Source organism: Geotrypetes seraphini, chromosome 12 (genome assembly GCF_902459505.1).
Source record: "Geotrypetes seraphini chromosome 12, aGeoSer1.1, whole genome shotgun sequence".
Lineage (NCBI taxonomy): Eukaryota > Metazoa > Chordata > Amphibia > Gymnophiona > Dermophiidae > Geotrypetes > Geotrypetes seraphini.
Genome location: NC_047095.1, coordinates 105,012,752 through 105,027,970, shown reverse-complemented (window position 1 = coordinate 105,027,970; position 15,219 = coordinate 105,012,752). Strand labels below are relative to the sequence as shown.

Here is a 15,219-nt window from a genome sequence, read left to right as displayed (position 1 = left end):
TATAAACACAATACACAAAGCAGATATAAATTATCAAAACTGACACATTTTGATCACTAAATTGAAAATAAAATCATTTTTCCTACCTTTGTTGTCTGGTGATTTCATGAGTCTCCATCCTTCCTTTCTTCCTTCCTTTCTTCACTCAGGCCCAACAATTGTCCCTTTCTATTTCCTCCCTCCCATGTCCAAAGTTTGTGCTGCCTCTCACTCACTGTCTTCCAGCCTTTGTTCTTCAACCTGCCTCCTTCCTCTATGTTGAATTCATGCCCCCTCCCACTCATTGCCTTCCAGCCTTTGTTCTTTGACCTACCTCCCTCCCATGTCCCGGATTCATGCCTCCTCACTGCCTTCCAGCCTTTGTCCTTCGTTCTCCCTCCCTCCCATGTTCTGAGTTTGTGCCTCCTCCACGTCACTTCCTTCCAAGACTTTGTCCTTCCTGCCACACCAGACACTGTCTTCCTCCCTCCAGTTCTGACGCCGGGAGAAGGCTTGTGGGCGATGTGCAATCACTGCACGCTGGGCCTTCCCTTCTCTTCTTTGAATGGTGGTGCTGTGGTGGTGGTGGACCCAGGCAAGAGGAGGAGGAATGCTTCAGCATGGCAGAGAAGGAGGAAGGCAATGTCCCGCATTGCATGCTGGCCCATACCTTCCCTTCCTGGAGTTGCAGCACAGTGGCGGCCAGCAGGAAGCAGAGGTGGCAGGCAGGCGGGCAGCAGTTAGCCCGCGTACCCCCAATGAGTGGGACATTTTGAAAAGGTACAATGGGGTGGGGTGTTTTTAAAAAGTTACCTTCGCTTCATAAGATGCACTAAAATTTCCACCCAATTTTGGGTGGAAAAAAAATGCATCTTATGAAGCAAAAAAATACGGTATATCCCAGAAAGCAGATACAGTCAAACCTAAGTTTACGAGTACCGCGGTTTACGAGTATTTTGCAAAACGAGCAAAACATTTGTAAAATCTGCGACTCGTAAACCGAGCTTGACTCGCTATATGAGCGTGTCCCAAAGTAAAACATCCCGCTTCCCCCTCTTCAAACCTTGCAATGCACACACACCGACTGCAGATTTTCTTTCTGATTCTCTTCCACTTCAGTTTTGCTTTTTAGGGTGTCCAACCTGCTGCCCCGTGTGGCCCGCTCGAGGGCAAAGCGTTTGCTCCCTCTGCTGTCCCTGGATGATTGCCTTCTTGCCGACTCCCTCCTCCTTGTTGTGGTGTTCGCTCGGGGCCACGGGCAGCAGCTCCTACATGCCTCCTGTGGCTGGCCCGGAGACGCTTCCTCTGATGTTGTGATGTCAGAGGGAGGGCTTTGGGGTTGGCCGTGGGGGGCACGTGGGAACCACTGCCTGTGGCTTTGAACGAGCACTGTGGCAAGAAAGAGGAGAAAGCTGGCATGAAGGTAGGCACCCGCGGTACAGGGAGGGCTTCTGGGTCAGTTGCGGGGGGCATGTGGGAACTGCTGCCCATGGCTTTGAACGAGCACTGTGGCAAGAAAGAGGAGAAAGCCGGCATGAAGGTAGGCACCCACGGCACAAAACAAACAAAAAAGGTTAAAGCTGCAAGGCCCCAGTGAGGTTGTTCGGCTGTGGAAAGAGCCCCAGAGCCCCAGTTCTGTTATGTTTATGTCGGTCACTGGCAGCAGTAGCAACAAATTGTCTGAGTCTCTGTTATATCCTATGGGGAACTTTGCTTTGATAAACGAGCATTTTGGATTATGAGCATGCTCCTGGACGGATCATGCTCGTAAACCAAGGTACCACTGTAATGCTTAGAAACAGACCCATTTGAGAGTACAAAGATTTTATTTGTGAACTCACTGAAATGGTTCTAACAAGGAATTATTTTAGATTTCAGGGTATATAGTTTCTTTAAGTCAAAGGCACTGGAGTGGGACCACAATGACCCCTGATATCCAAATTCTATGTTGTCAATTCTAAAGACCTATTTCTGTGTACCCATTCAGATCCACAGAACATCACATTACAGAAAAGAGTGGAGGAGTGAAGTAGTGAACATAGTAGATGATGACGGTAGATAAAGACTCAAATGGTCCAAGCAGTCTGCCCAACCCTACTCACTCTTTAAATTACTGACTTAATTTAAATCTTCCTTCTTCTTAGCTATTGCTGGGCCAGAAACTAAAGCTCTGCCCGGTACTATGCTTAGGTTGCATCTACCTAAGTCTTCATCAAAGCTTACTCTAGCCCATCTAAACCACCACAGCCATTGAAGCCCTCTATAGCCCATCCTCAACCAAATGACCATATACGGACATAGACTATGCAAGTCTGCCCAAGTACTGGTTGTGGTTAGAGCTGTTGCCTCAACACCTTGAGGTTGTGAGTTTAAACCCAACCTGCTCTGGGCAAGTCACTTAATCCCTCCACTGCCCCAGGTACCACAATTAGATTGTGAGTCTACCGGGACAGATACAAAAAATATTTAAGAGTGTTTGATTGCTATTCAGTATATTGTAAACCACTTTGGATGAATCTCTTCATGAAAAAGGTAGCTAATAAATAAATATATAGGTGATGTGGGTAATATTGAGCTCAGAGTTTTTTACAGTCCACTCACTGTGATTAAAATAAGCAGGTATTCTGTGACAGTATCTGGATAGGAGCTTCCACTAAATATCTTGGTTTTGCCATCAGCACTATGGATATCCATATATTTAGCCACTATCTGGAAAGTCAATTTGCATACATTTGGACTGTGTACCTTCCTCCACTCTGGAATTACCTTTAATATGGTCATAGGCAGTTGATATCCACAAAAAATTATCCATCTAGGGATACACCAAGATAATCTGGTGTACAGGATATCTACTAGTACTGTTTTTTTTACAGAAAGGGTGGTAGATGCATTGAACAGTCTCAGAAGAAGGGGTGGAGACAGAGACAGTGTCTGAATTCAAAAAAGCCTGGGATAGGCAAGTGGGGTCTTTTAGAAAGAGGACGAGTTAAAGGTTACTGTAGATGGGTCATTTAGCCTTTATCTGCCATCATGTTTCTATGTTTAAATAACCCTAGAGCTTTATGACATCACAATGTAAGTGTTAGCTTTAATTTATAACAATGATACTCTATGATTTCACAGTGCAGGTGTAATGAACCTTAGCCTATAGGGAGAGGAGGACATAATGGTTATTACGGATGGGCAGATAGGATGGGCCATTTGGTCTTTACCTGCCATCATTTTTTTCTATGTTTTATCATTACAACAACGCTACTAGACATATGCAGTGGAGTATATACCGTAGTATATGAAGATGCTTTCTCTGTCCATAGTGGGCTCACAATGTAAAATGTTTTTTTGTACCTTGGCCAATGGAGGGTTAAGTGACTTGAACAGGGTCAGATGGAGCTTCAGAAGGAATCAAACCTAACCATTAGTCTACTCCTCCATGAATGAGATTATATGCAAATCTATCACTATCATTGTTTTTTATCAATGTAAAGCACTACCAAACATAAATATATTGGTTGTGGATATTCTGAAATCCTGACAGACTAGGTGTGTCCTGGAAACTAGCTTGAGAACCCCTTAGTGATAGGCACCACAAGTTCAAATTTGCAAGTTTTCCATTTAAACTAAGGATTACATATTTGACAATCCTACATCAAGTGAGATCTCCAATGAAACATCAGAAATAAAGATAAATGATAATGTATCTATATCAGTGTCATGGCATGTCTTTGAATAGTTCATCCAATTGTTTTTGTTAGATAATTTCTGTTGTTCCTTTCAGGTCTCAGCAGAATAATGTAGCATTTAGGGAGAAAGATACAACCCAACAGTCCAGCGCTGGAGGCCAGAATAGCAAATATCTCCACTGCCACCATGTATTTGCCTTTATTGCTTAAATATGTTGGAATGAAGGAGATCCAGACACTGCAGAAGACCAGCATGCTGAAGGTGATGTACTTGGCCTCATTGAAACTGTCAGGTAAATTTCTTGCTAGGAAAGCTACAATGAAGCTTATTCCAGCCAGAAATCCCAGATAACCCAGAACACAATTAAATGCAATTGCAGATCCTTCATTACACTCAATTAATATTGTTCCTGGTTCTGAGTGCATGTTAAGATAGGGGAATGGGGGAGCCGTGAACAACCAGCCAAGACACAGAACAGTTTGAAGAAGGGAACAGGAAAGGACTATAGAAAGTGAGACCCTGGAACCCATCCATTTCTGGAGCTTGCTTCCAGGCTTGGTGGCATAAAAGGCCATGATCACAATTATAGTTTTTGAAAGGATGGAGGACAGAGATATGGTAAAAGTGATCCCAAAAGCAGTGTGTCTGAGAATGCATGTCACCATGTTTGGATGTCCAATGAATATTAATGAGCAGAGGAAGCAGAGCATGAGGGAGATAAGGAGAATATAGCTGAGGTTTCTGTTGTTAGCTTTCACTATGGGAGTGTCTTTGTAATTAATAAAGATTCCCAGGACGACAACAGTGACCAGAAAGAAGAATGTGGTGATGGAAGTCAATACTATCCCCAAAGGTTCTTCATAGGACAGGAAGTTTATCACTTTTGGGATGCAGGAATCTCTTTTTTGATTAGGCCATTGGTCTTCAGGGCACTTCCAACAATTGTCTCCATCTAAGAATGAAGAATATTGTCTATCTCATAAATAGCATCAGTAATACCCACTCCGAGAGCCATGACACTTACATTCACTGGAGTTCTCACAATAATAAAAAAGGAAACACAAATTACAAAAAGCTTCAGTGGGAATTAAACCAGCAACATCTGGATCTAGTGCTCTTAGCTGACCACTTTAACCATTAGGCTATTCCTATTGGTTGAGGACTATGGGATAAATTCTATAAATGGCATCCTGATTTTAGGCAGTGGTAGGGGTTCTACTGCTGTCTAATCAGCCAACTAGGATGTATGTTTTCTAAAACAAAACCCCAAGGCAGGCTGTCTATACTGTAGGCATCTTTTGTGTGTGCAGGTAGACACATTGGGACACTTATGCTTGCCCAAGGCTGGGCATGGTTTTGTGCAGAAGTTGTCATGTGTGAACTTAGGCCTACATTTTAAATATATGTAGTTTTTGAACTGATCATGGCAAGGGAATCTCCCTGCTGTGATCAGCTGAGCGGTCATGGCAGGAATACATCCCCACATACAAATTTGATAACTAGGAAGGATGCCCACTCCCTTCCACCAGAACTTCCAACTTCCCACCCACAAAGTAATGTTATGTCACCTAGAGCTTGTATAGGTATGTGCGATGCACAAATGAAAGAAATAAAAATAAAATAAAAGCACACCAGGCAGGAGGAGTGCCTACTTTCTCCTGACTCAGGACCCCTGAAACAAGTAAGGTAGGAGGGATGCCCAGTCCCTCTAACCTAATCTTATCTAATCTGGTATTTCTGAGTCATATTATGCCTACTGTAATATCCCTTCCCACTACCATCAACCTTTATTTCCCTTCTCCAGCTAACCTCAACGACATCATTCTATGTCAATTGTTCTTTATTGTTCGTGCACTATTTGTAATCTCTGATATGTTTATAACTTTGATAAATTGCTGTGAACCGCCTAGAACTCCCTGGGTATGGCGGTATACAAGAATAAAGTTATTATTATTATTATTATTATTAAGCAGGTTCATGTCAGCCTACAATGTTTTGAGTTCAAGAATGAATGTACTACTTTATAGTAGTTTGAGGAGGTTTAGAATTATGGAAAGGGTAATAGAGAAGAGAATGGAGGTTATTTGATTGTACTGGTATAGCGTTTGAGTCAAGGGTGAGATTTAGAGATATTAATTATTTTGAGTTAGATGTCTACATTGTATATGCTTTAAAATAAGTTTTTAATTTTTTTTCGGAATCTGTTATAGAATGTTTCCATCCTGATGTCAGTTGGGAGGTTATTCCTAGTTTTGGTGCAAAGATATGTGAAAAGCAAGTCAAATACATGTTTTGTATCTAATCCCTTTTGGAGACAAGAGTAGCAGTTGAAGCGATTCTAGTTTTTAGGTAGACGTAGACCAGGAGTTGACAAATAAGTTTATGAGCAGTTCAGCAGTGTTTGCATATAGGATTTGAAACATTTTGCAAGATAGTTTGAAGGTGATGTGAGTTTTTACAGGTTTAAGTTTTATTTAAAATTTGATGAATTGCTTAATCATAATACAAAACGATGAACAAATATAAAATTAATAAAACAGCTACAAATACAAGGGTTCAATATAAAAAATCAAAAACAAAACATAACATAAACAAGACTAAAAGGGAAATAGGGGAGGAAATTCAATGAATGATAGTAAATGAGATGAATAAGGGATATAACAATAGGGAGGGGTAAAAAGATGAAAACTTTAGATGGAGTCAAATTTTTTTAGTCTGATTATTAGTCTGACCAATGTGTAGAAAGTAGAGTTTAGACCCACATAGAGGGAGTTGCAATATTGGGATAATATGAGCATTAGTGTTAGTAGGCAAAATGACGCTTTAGAAAAAAGGGCCTGATGAGTCTTAATCTCATATTGTAGAAGGTTTTCTTCCTTAGTGTGGAGTCAAGAATAACTCATAGTAACATAGTAGATGATGGCAAATAAAAACCTGAATGGTCCATTCTTCTTAGCTATTAATGGGCAAGAATCCAAAGCTCTGCCCAGTACTGTTCTTAGGTTCTGTCAAAGCTCACTCCAGTCCATCTACACCATCCCAGCCATTTAAGTCCTCCCCAGCCCATACTCAACCAAAAGGCCATATACAGACTCAGACTATGCAAATCTGCCTAATACTGGCCTTAATTCTTCAATATTTACTATTATTTTCTGATTCTAGATCCTCTGTGTTCATCCCACGCGTCTTTGAACTCTGTCACCATTTTCCTCTCCACCACCTCTCTCGGTAGCTCATTCCGTAAAGTAGAATTTCTTAACATTGCTCTTGAATCTATCACCCCTCAATCTCAAATTATATCCTCTGGTTTTACCATTTTCCTTTCTCTGGAAAAGATGTTGCTCTACGTTAATACCTTTCAAGTATTTGAACATCTGAATCATATCTCCCCTGTCCCTCCTTTCTTCTAGGGCAGGGCTTCCCAAGTCTGGTCCTCGAGATCTACTGGCAGGCCAGGTTTTCTGAATATCCACAATTAACATGCATGAGAGAGATTTTGCATACCAAGGAGGCAGTGCAGGCAAATCTCTTTCATGCATATTCATTGCGGATATCCAGAAAACCTGGCCTGCCAGTAGATCATGAGGACCAGACTTGGGCAGCTCTGTTTTAGGGTATACATATTCAGGATTTCCAGTCTCTCCTCATACGTCTTCTGGCTCAAACCTCCTATCATTTTCATCACCCTCTTCTGGACCACTTCAAATCTTCTTACGTCCTTCATCAGATAAGGTCTCCAAAACTGAAAACAATACTCCAAGTGAGGCCTCACCAATGACCTGAACAGGAGGATCAACACCTTCTACCTTCTACTGGCTATGCCTCTCTTTATACAGCCCAGCAGCCTTCTGGTAGCAGCCACCACCTTGTCACACTTTTTCACCTTTAGATCTCTGGACACTATCACCCCAAGGTCCCTCTCCCCGTTCATGCATATCAGCCTCTCATCTCCCAGCATATACTGTTCCTTCTGAATATTAATCTCCAAATGCATTACTCTGCATTTCATTGCATTGAATTTTAGTTGCCAGATATTTGACCATTCCACTAACTTTTTGCAGATCCTTTTTCATATTTTCCACTCCCTCTTTGGTGTCTACTATGTTACAAATCTTGGTATCATCTGCAAAAAGGCACACTTTTCTTTCTAACCCTTCAGCGATGTCATTCACAAACATATTGAACAGGATCGGCCCCAGCACTGAATCCTGAGGGACTCTACTATTCACCTTTCCTTCCTCTGAGCGACTTCCATTAACCACCATTCTTTGGCATCTCTCCGACAGCCAGTTTCTAATCCAGTTCACCATTTTGGGTCCTAATTTCAGCCCTTCAAGTATGTTCAACAGCCTTCTATGAGGAACCATATCAAAGACTGCTGAAATCTAAGTAAATTACATCTAGCATATGTCCTCGATCCAGTTCTCTGGTCACCCAATCAAAAAATTCAATCATGTTCGTCTCGTCCCATCGCTTTGTCCACCTTCAGGTTTTCAAGTTGTTCATAAACACTCTCCTCCATGAACAGTGCAGAATCTACTCCATTTTCTTGTGTTACTTTGCCAGACAATCATGGTCCTTCTCCAGGATTTTCTTCTGTGAACATAGAACAGAAGTATTTGTTTAGCACATTTGCTGTTTCTTCATCACTCTCCACATATTGGTTCCCAGAATCTTTTAGTTTAGCAATTCCATTTTTCATCTTCCTCCTTTCACCAATATAAATGGAAAAAAAAAAAAATTGTCTCCCTTTTTACATTTTTAGCCATTTGTTCTTCCGCCTGTGCTTTTGCCAGACGTATCTCTCTTTTGGCTTCTTTCAGTTTCACCTGGTAGTCCTTTCTGAACTCCTCTTCTTGTTGTTTTTTTTTATATATATATTTCAGGAACGCCAGCTCTTTTGCCTTTATTTTCTCTGCCACTAGTTTGGAGAACCATATTGGTTTCCTTTTTCTCTTGTTTTTATTTATTTTCTTCACATAGAGATCCGTAGCCATATTTATCGCTCCTTTCAGCTTAGACCACTGTTTTTGCACTTCTCTTATGTCCTCCCATCCTAACAACGCTTTCTTCAGGTACACTCCCATTTTATTAAAGTCCATACATTTGAAATTTAGGACTTTAAATATTGTGCCGCCACTCTCCACTTTAGCCTTTATATCAAACCAAACCGTTTGATGATCACTACTCTTTCCAGTTGAGCATCCACTTGAACATTAGAGATACTCACTCCATTTGTGAGGACCAGATTAGAAAATGACATGTGGGCCATTTTACCATAGTATACTATGGTCACCAAAGTAAATCCACAGGAATGGAGACATTTGCAACTGGTTTACTGCAGGAATGAGGACAAGACCTTTCACCGCCCCACAGGAATGGGGACAGACCTTACACCACCCCATGGAAGCGGTGAAAACTCTTGCTCCTGTGATAAAAAAAAATTGTGCAAGTATCAGAATCGCCATCTCCTCCCCAGCTCCTCTTGCACCTATTTTACCTTCAGGAGCCAGCCATGCCACAATGAAGACAGAAGGAACCCAAATCCCAAGCCTGAGACCAATGTGAGTTGAAGAATAAAATTACTAGACTACAGAAGGTAGAAAAAAATAAATTTATTTTATATTTTGTGATTAGAATATTTCAGATTTGAAATATGTATCCTGCTAGAGCTGGTATTAGACATAACTGGGGACTGCAAAGCCAAGGCTGTGTTGCTTTAGCTTCCAGCTGGCTTAGGGTTCTCTCTCTGACCAGGGGGCAGTTGCCTTAGTTGCACTTCCCTAGTATTCCAGCCATGTGCGACTGAAGTATTCTGTTAGCTTGATTTTTCTATGTAGAATTCTGTAGTAATTTGGCTTGTTCAGTTTTCACAATAGGTGGGGACGGGGCAGGGACGGGGACCGAGATCACGGGGATGGGGCAGGGATGGGGATGAGCTCATGAGGACGGGGCGGTAATGGTGATAAATTTTTTCTTCATGTCATTCTCTAGACCAGATCCAATATAGCTGCATGGGTTCCATCACCATTTGTCTGAGCAGAGCCTCTTGAAAGGCATCCACAATCTCCCTACTTCTTTCTGATTCTGCAGACAGAACATTCCAGTCCATATCCACAGGTTGAAATCTCCCAACAGCAGCACCATCTCTTTCCTTTCAAACTTTCGGATATCCACAATCAGATCCTTATAAATTTACTACAATTGAGTCGGAGGTCTGTAGACTACACCCACGTAGATAGAAGTTCCATCTTCTCTTTTCAGAGTGATCCATATCGCTTCTTCTTCTCCCAGGTCCCTTGCATTTCGGTCGTTTGGATATTGATCTTTACATAGAGAGCTACTCCTCCACCTTTATGACCATCTATGTCCTTCCTAAAAAGATTATATCCCGGTATGTTTGCATCCCATCCATGTGATTCACTGAGCCATTTCTCTGTGATAGCAACAATATCCAAGATCTGCCTCTAACATCAGGGCTTGCAGATCATGAACTTTGTTGCTTAGACTGCGAGCATTTGTGGTCATCGCTTTCCAGCTATTTTTCTGGCGGTAATCTCCTTTTCGTACAGTTTTTTGTTTCATTTCACTTTCCGTTGCAATGCTAAAAAGTGAGTTACTGATATTGTTTATGTTGCAATGTTTACTAACATCACATCTTGAATTATGCCGGGGGTGGTCTCTATAATTGTCCTTCATACATACACCACCCCACCTTCTAGTTTAAATGCCTAGAAACATATTGTTTAAACTTTTCCTGCTGTAGTAATATGTAGCTCATCAGTATAAAATAGTTTCATGTCCTTCCATGTATTACCCCATCCTCCTATGTACCTGAAGCCTTCTTGATGACCCCAGGCTTTGAGCCATCTATTAAAGTCCTCTGTGTTTTTTACTCTTTGCTCTCTCTTTCCATGTGCAGGTAGTACTTCAGAAAAAGCTAGTCTTTCCAAAAGGTTTCAAGCCCTCACCAAGCGCCCGAAAAGCTTTCAGCGCTGCAAGTGTGGAGTTGTTGGCCAGGTTATTTGCTCCCAGACGGGGATTGTGTGGCGCAGTGGTTAAAGCTACAGCCTCGGCATGCTGGGGTTGTGGATTCAAACCTTCGCTGTTCCTTGTGACACTGAGCAAGTCACTTAATCCCCCCCATTGCCCTAGGTAGATTGTGAGCCTGCTGGAACAAACGGGGAACAATGCTTGAGTACCTGAATAAATTAATGTAAACCATTGTGAGCTCTCTTGGAAGAACAATATAGAAAACTGAATGAATAAATAACAACATCAGTGTTAAAATCCTTAGTTTCTTCCTTAATTATAGTCAATATTTGCCTCTAACTCCTGGTAGCTGAGGATCCTGGAAGACATTTCACTATTTTGGACTCCTCGCCCTGTGTTCCAAGGTTAATGCCTCTGATGATGGAATCCCCCAACAGTAATAGTTTTCTGTTTTTGGCTTTTTTATTTGTACTTAGGGTGCTCTTGTTCTCTTGAGTTACCTTCATTGGTTCAAGTCCCACCTCCCTTCTGTTTTCCTGAGTATCGCAGTGCACTAGTGGAGCGAAGGAATTCTGTAGAGGTAATATTTGTGAAGGTGGATGTTTCTGTGTTACATGTCGCAGTCTTCCTGAGCCTATTGTGACCCATCTATTCCTGGATGGTTTTGTTCTTTGAGGTAGAGGTGGTAAGTTGGTATGATTTTGTGGAGTGTTGGAAGCTGCTTTAATTGTATTCAATTAGAACATAAGAACATAAGCAGTGCCTCTGCCGGGTCAGACCACAGGTCCATCCTGCCCAGCAGTCCGCTCCCGCGGTGGCCCAAAAACAGGTCAAGACTTGTCTGAATCATCAGAAGGGGCTCCCTTGCCACCTTGGTTTCTCATTTAAGTCCTGTCTTCCTATCGAAGTCCTAGCCCTCCGGTCTTGCACATGCACGACCAGGTTGGTTTATACTCATTACCTGGTTAACTTCCTATACTTGTGTTACATCCCAGCTCCTCCCTCAGTATCCCACGATCCCTTTATCCCTCAGGAATCCATCCAATCCCTGTTTAAATCCTTGTACCATACTCTGCCTGATCACTTCCTCCGGTAGCGCATTCCAAGTGTCCACGACCCTTTGGGTGAAAAAAAACTTCCTTGCATTTGTTTTGAACCTGTCTCCCTTCAGTTTCTCAGAATGCCCCCTCGTATTTGCTGTCCCCTTCAGTCTGAAGAATCTGTCCCTATCCACCCTCTCTATGCCCCTCATGATCTTGAAGGTCTCTATCATATCTCCCCTGAGCCTCCTTTTCTCCAGAGAGAAGAGCCCCAGCCTATCCAGCCTCTTGGCGTATGAGCAGTGTTCCAGCCCTCTTACCATTTTCGTTGCTCTCCTTTGGACTCTCTCAAGTACCGCCATGTCCTTCTTGAGGTGCGGCAACCAATACTGAACACAGTATTCCTGTTTAAGTTTGCAGAGCTCCTCCTTAATACTAGCAACTTGAAGACAGATGGGGCAAGCCTTAAGCCTCCAAATAGTGTGTCTTGGAATTAAAGCACCACAGTGATTGCACAGAATAAACGTCATCTTGATTGGTTGTGAAGTGACTTGATTTGAGTAGTCCTGATTATTTGGTTCTCTATATATGAGCAGTGATCCTGGGGGGGGACTATAAGTCTTACCCTTTTTCCTATGAGGTGGAAGAGAAAATAAGATATAGCAGAGGACAGAGAAGGTTTTATCTTTTGTGTGTTTTTTTTTTAAAGAAACCGGGAGGAGGAGAAGAAAAATTAAGCAGATATAATGCTGAAAATCAGTGATAAGAGCAGAATATGAAATTCTGAGTAACTTAGCTTTTAGAAGTTTTCAGGGCAGTCTATTTTCCAGTACTGTCCCAAAGTAAATCCCAGCTCCTCCCTTCTATACCTAATCAGCAGACACAATGTCTGGAAACTAATATTGAGGTCAGAACTATAGGCTTTATATCAGATCAGTGGCTACCCTAAAATACAGGATTTAAAACAGAAATACAGGCTTTATTCCATCTTTCTTATCTCCAGCATTGATCCTGAGATTAGAGTAATAGCATTAGAAACTGTGTGTACAGCATTATGAAACCACATAATTTTGGTCTTGTCCCTATTTAGTTTACGTTTGTTGGATGCAGCCCAGGTTTGTATTTTGTCTATTCCATTTGATATTTTCAGCGTTGTGTTGATAGAATCCTGACTAATTGGGATAAGTAGAAGAATTGTCATCTTTGTATGAATATATGCATTACATGTTGTTGAATTTGATACTGCCTAGCGAGCTCATAAACAGGTTGCAGAGGATCAGTGATAATGGTGATCCTTGTGGTACGCCACAGAATGCCTGCCAGTTTTTTGAAAAAATCTTTGTACACAAGATATTATCTGTTTTGAAGGAAGTCCTTGAAACTGTTCATGACGATTCCTACGATGCCTGTTTCATGTTGATGGCTTACTGAATCGATGGTTTACTAAATTGAAGGCAGTAGATATGTCAAATTGGGGGAGGATCGCCTGGTGACCAGTGGTTAAGTATTGCTTGATTTTGGAGGCTAATGTCAATAACAGGGTCTCTGTGCTAAGATTTGAGTGGAATTCAAATTGAGTAAGAAAGTCAGGAATGTTCTTCAATGTAGGCAGAGAGTTGCTTGCTGATGTGCTGTCATCCCCCCCCCGAACTCAATCCTCCACAAATCTAAAGCCCCCCAACACCCCCAGGCTCAGGATCCAAACCCCATACCCCTAATTCTACCACATCCCCCTGTACCTTTCAGTTGAATATCCAGCCAGAGGGATGTTCACATCCTCTGGCTGACAGGCATGCCAATCAAAAATGGTAAGCCTTCCCCTTCCCCTCCCCTTCCTTAGGCCCTTCTCCATATGAAGGACCTTAGGCAACTGGGCCAAATGGAGTCTTAGGCCTCCTTCCCAGTGAATTATGGGATGCAGTGGAAGTGCACCAAGAAGAGGAAGACCCACCATTTTGGAGTGGTGGACCAGCTAGCTGGAAAGTGTGAGTATCCCTCCAGCCATACATTCAACTGAAATTCTCCTACCCATCTTGCCTCAGGTGTGGTAGCTCCAGGGCAGATAGGAATGGGCATCCCTCCTTCCCAGCTTGCTTTAGGGGGGTCCAGGGCAAAAGGGAATGGGTATTCATGCTGCCTGGCTTATTTTGTGGGTGGGGATTTGAGGGTTCTGGTGGGAAGAGAGTGGGCATCCCTTTGTTACAGTTCAGGTGCTCCCTGCCACAGCCACTCAGATGATTGTGGCAGGGGTATTCCCTTGACATGATCAGATGATGGCAAGAGATCAGACATGATTCTTTATCCAACACTTGTGACATGTGTGTGGTTATAGAATTGGGCCAGTTAGGTGGGGCTGGGTGTCTGTCCTTAGGAACAATGCGATTCTGTATAGGATGCTGGTATGCAATTCTCAGCTGCAGAAACCAGCATCCTATACAGAATCCAGCCCTATGTGACCATATAATTTGGATGTTCTGCTTCCATAAATCCATCCATGTGCCTTGTTCTGCCTGGTTCATAATTTGGACCTTTCTGTTTTTAAAGTAAATGTTAATAGCATATGTTTCCAGCATATGGACATCCATCTCACATGTATTTTAGAACAGGCTATATCCTGGATGTCCATATTATAACTTGGACAAACTTTTTAAAATGCTCTTCTATATTGGGTAGAGGACACTGATATTGACATCTGATCACCTTTGGAAAACAAAGAAAAACTGCAGACAGAATTGTACAAGATACAGCCTATGTTTATTGTATCTATTATTAAATGTGGTTAATGTTACCACCTTTCAGCAAACCAAGGGACCCCACACAACTTCCTCAGGGGTCCAAGGTTGATAAGGTTTTGAATTAAACCGCAAACCAAAATAATAAACATAAACCTGTGTGAATCGAGGATGATTGCTAATAAACGATCTCAGTATGAATTTGCACTTTCAACATTTAAGTCTCTAGAGAAATTCAAATAAAGGTATTTTGGATGATCAGAAGGAACCAATATTATTTTATCACTCATAACCTTAAAAACATGACAGGAAGATGAATGCCAAATGGCCCATCCAATTTGCCCATTGTCATCAGTTCAGAAAAGTTTTCATGGAAAGGATTAGTCTAGGATAGATAAATATATAGACTTGAACGTTGGAGGTGATTGGACGTTGACTATCTAATGAGGTGACCTTTAAAACAGGGGACCATAATTGATGCCAATTTCTCTGATTTTCCAAATAAATATAAAGCCAACTAAATTGTGGATTAGTCATGGTTTCTATGACTTTTTCCCTTGTCTAATTTCATAGAGATGAACCATCATTAAGAATCTATAGCCTTGTGTTGGCCAAATGTTCCATGATATCACCCACCGGTTTGATTGGAGACCTGTCCCTCTGCACATGGAATACAGTCATAGCAGCAGGTGGGCTTTCCTTCCCTGGATAATTTCCTGTAACCCGGATGGCAACTTGAGCTACACCTGGACTGCGGAGGTAACTAAGGATTGAGAAAACAAGTTACATAATTT

At 41.9% G+C, this 15,219-nt stretch overlaps 1 protein-coding gene across 1 annotated transcript in view; it reads right to left on the bottom strand.

The window, feature by feature from the left end:
* Positions 1 to 3,710: 3,710 nt before the first annotated feature.
* The window catches only part of LOC117346224 (vomeronasal type-2 receptor 26-like), a 53,144-nt gene continuing 41,635 nt past the window's right edge, over positions 3,711 to 15,219 (bottom strand). Inside the window, exons 6-7 of the mRNA XM_033915628.1 lie at positions 15,062 to 15,188; positions 3,711 to 4,612 (exon numbers count right to left, since the gene is read on the bottom strand). Coding sequence (XP_033771519.1) covers positions 3,711 to 4,612; positions 15,062 to 15,188 — 1,029 coding nt within the window. The remainder of the gene's footprint in view (positions 4,613 to 15,061; positions 15,189 to 15,219) is intronic.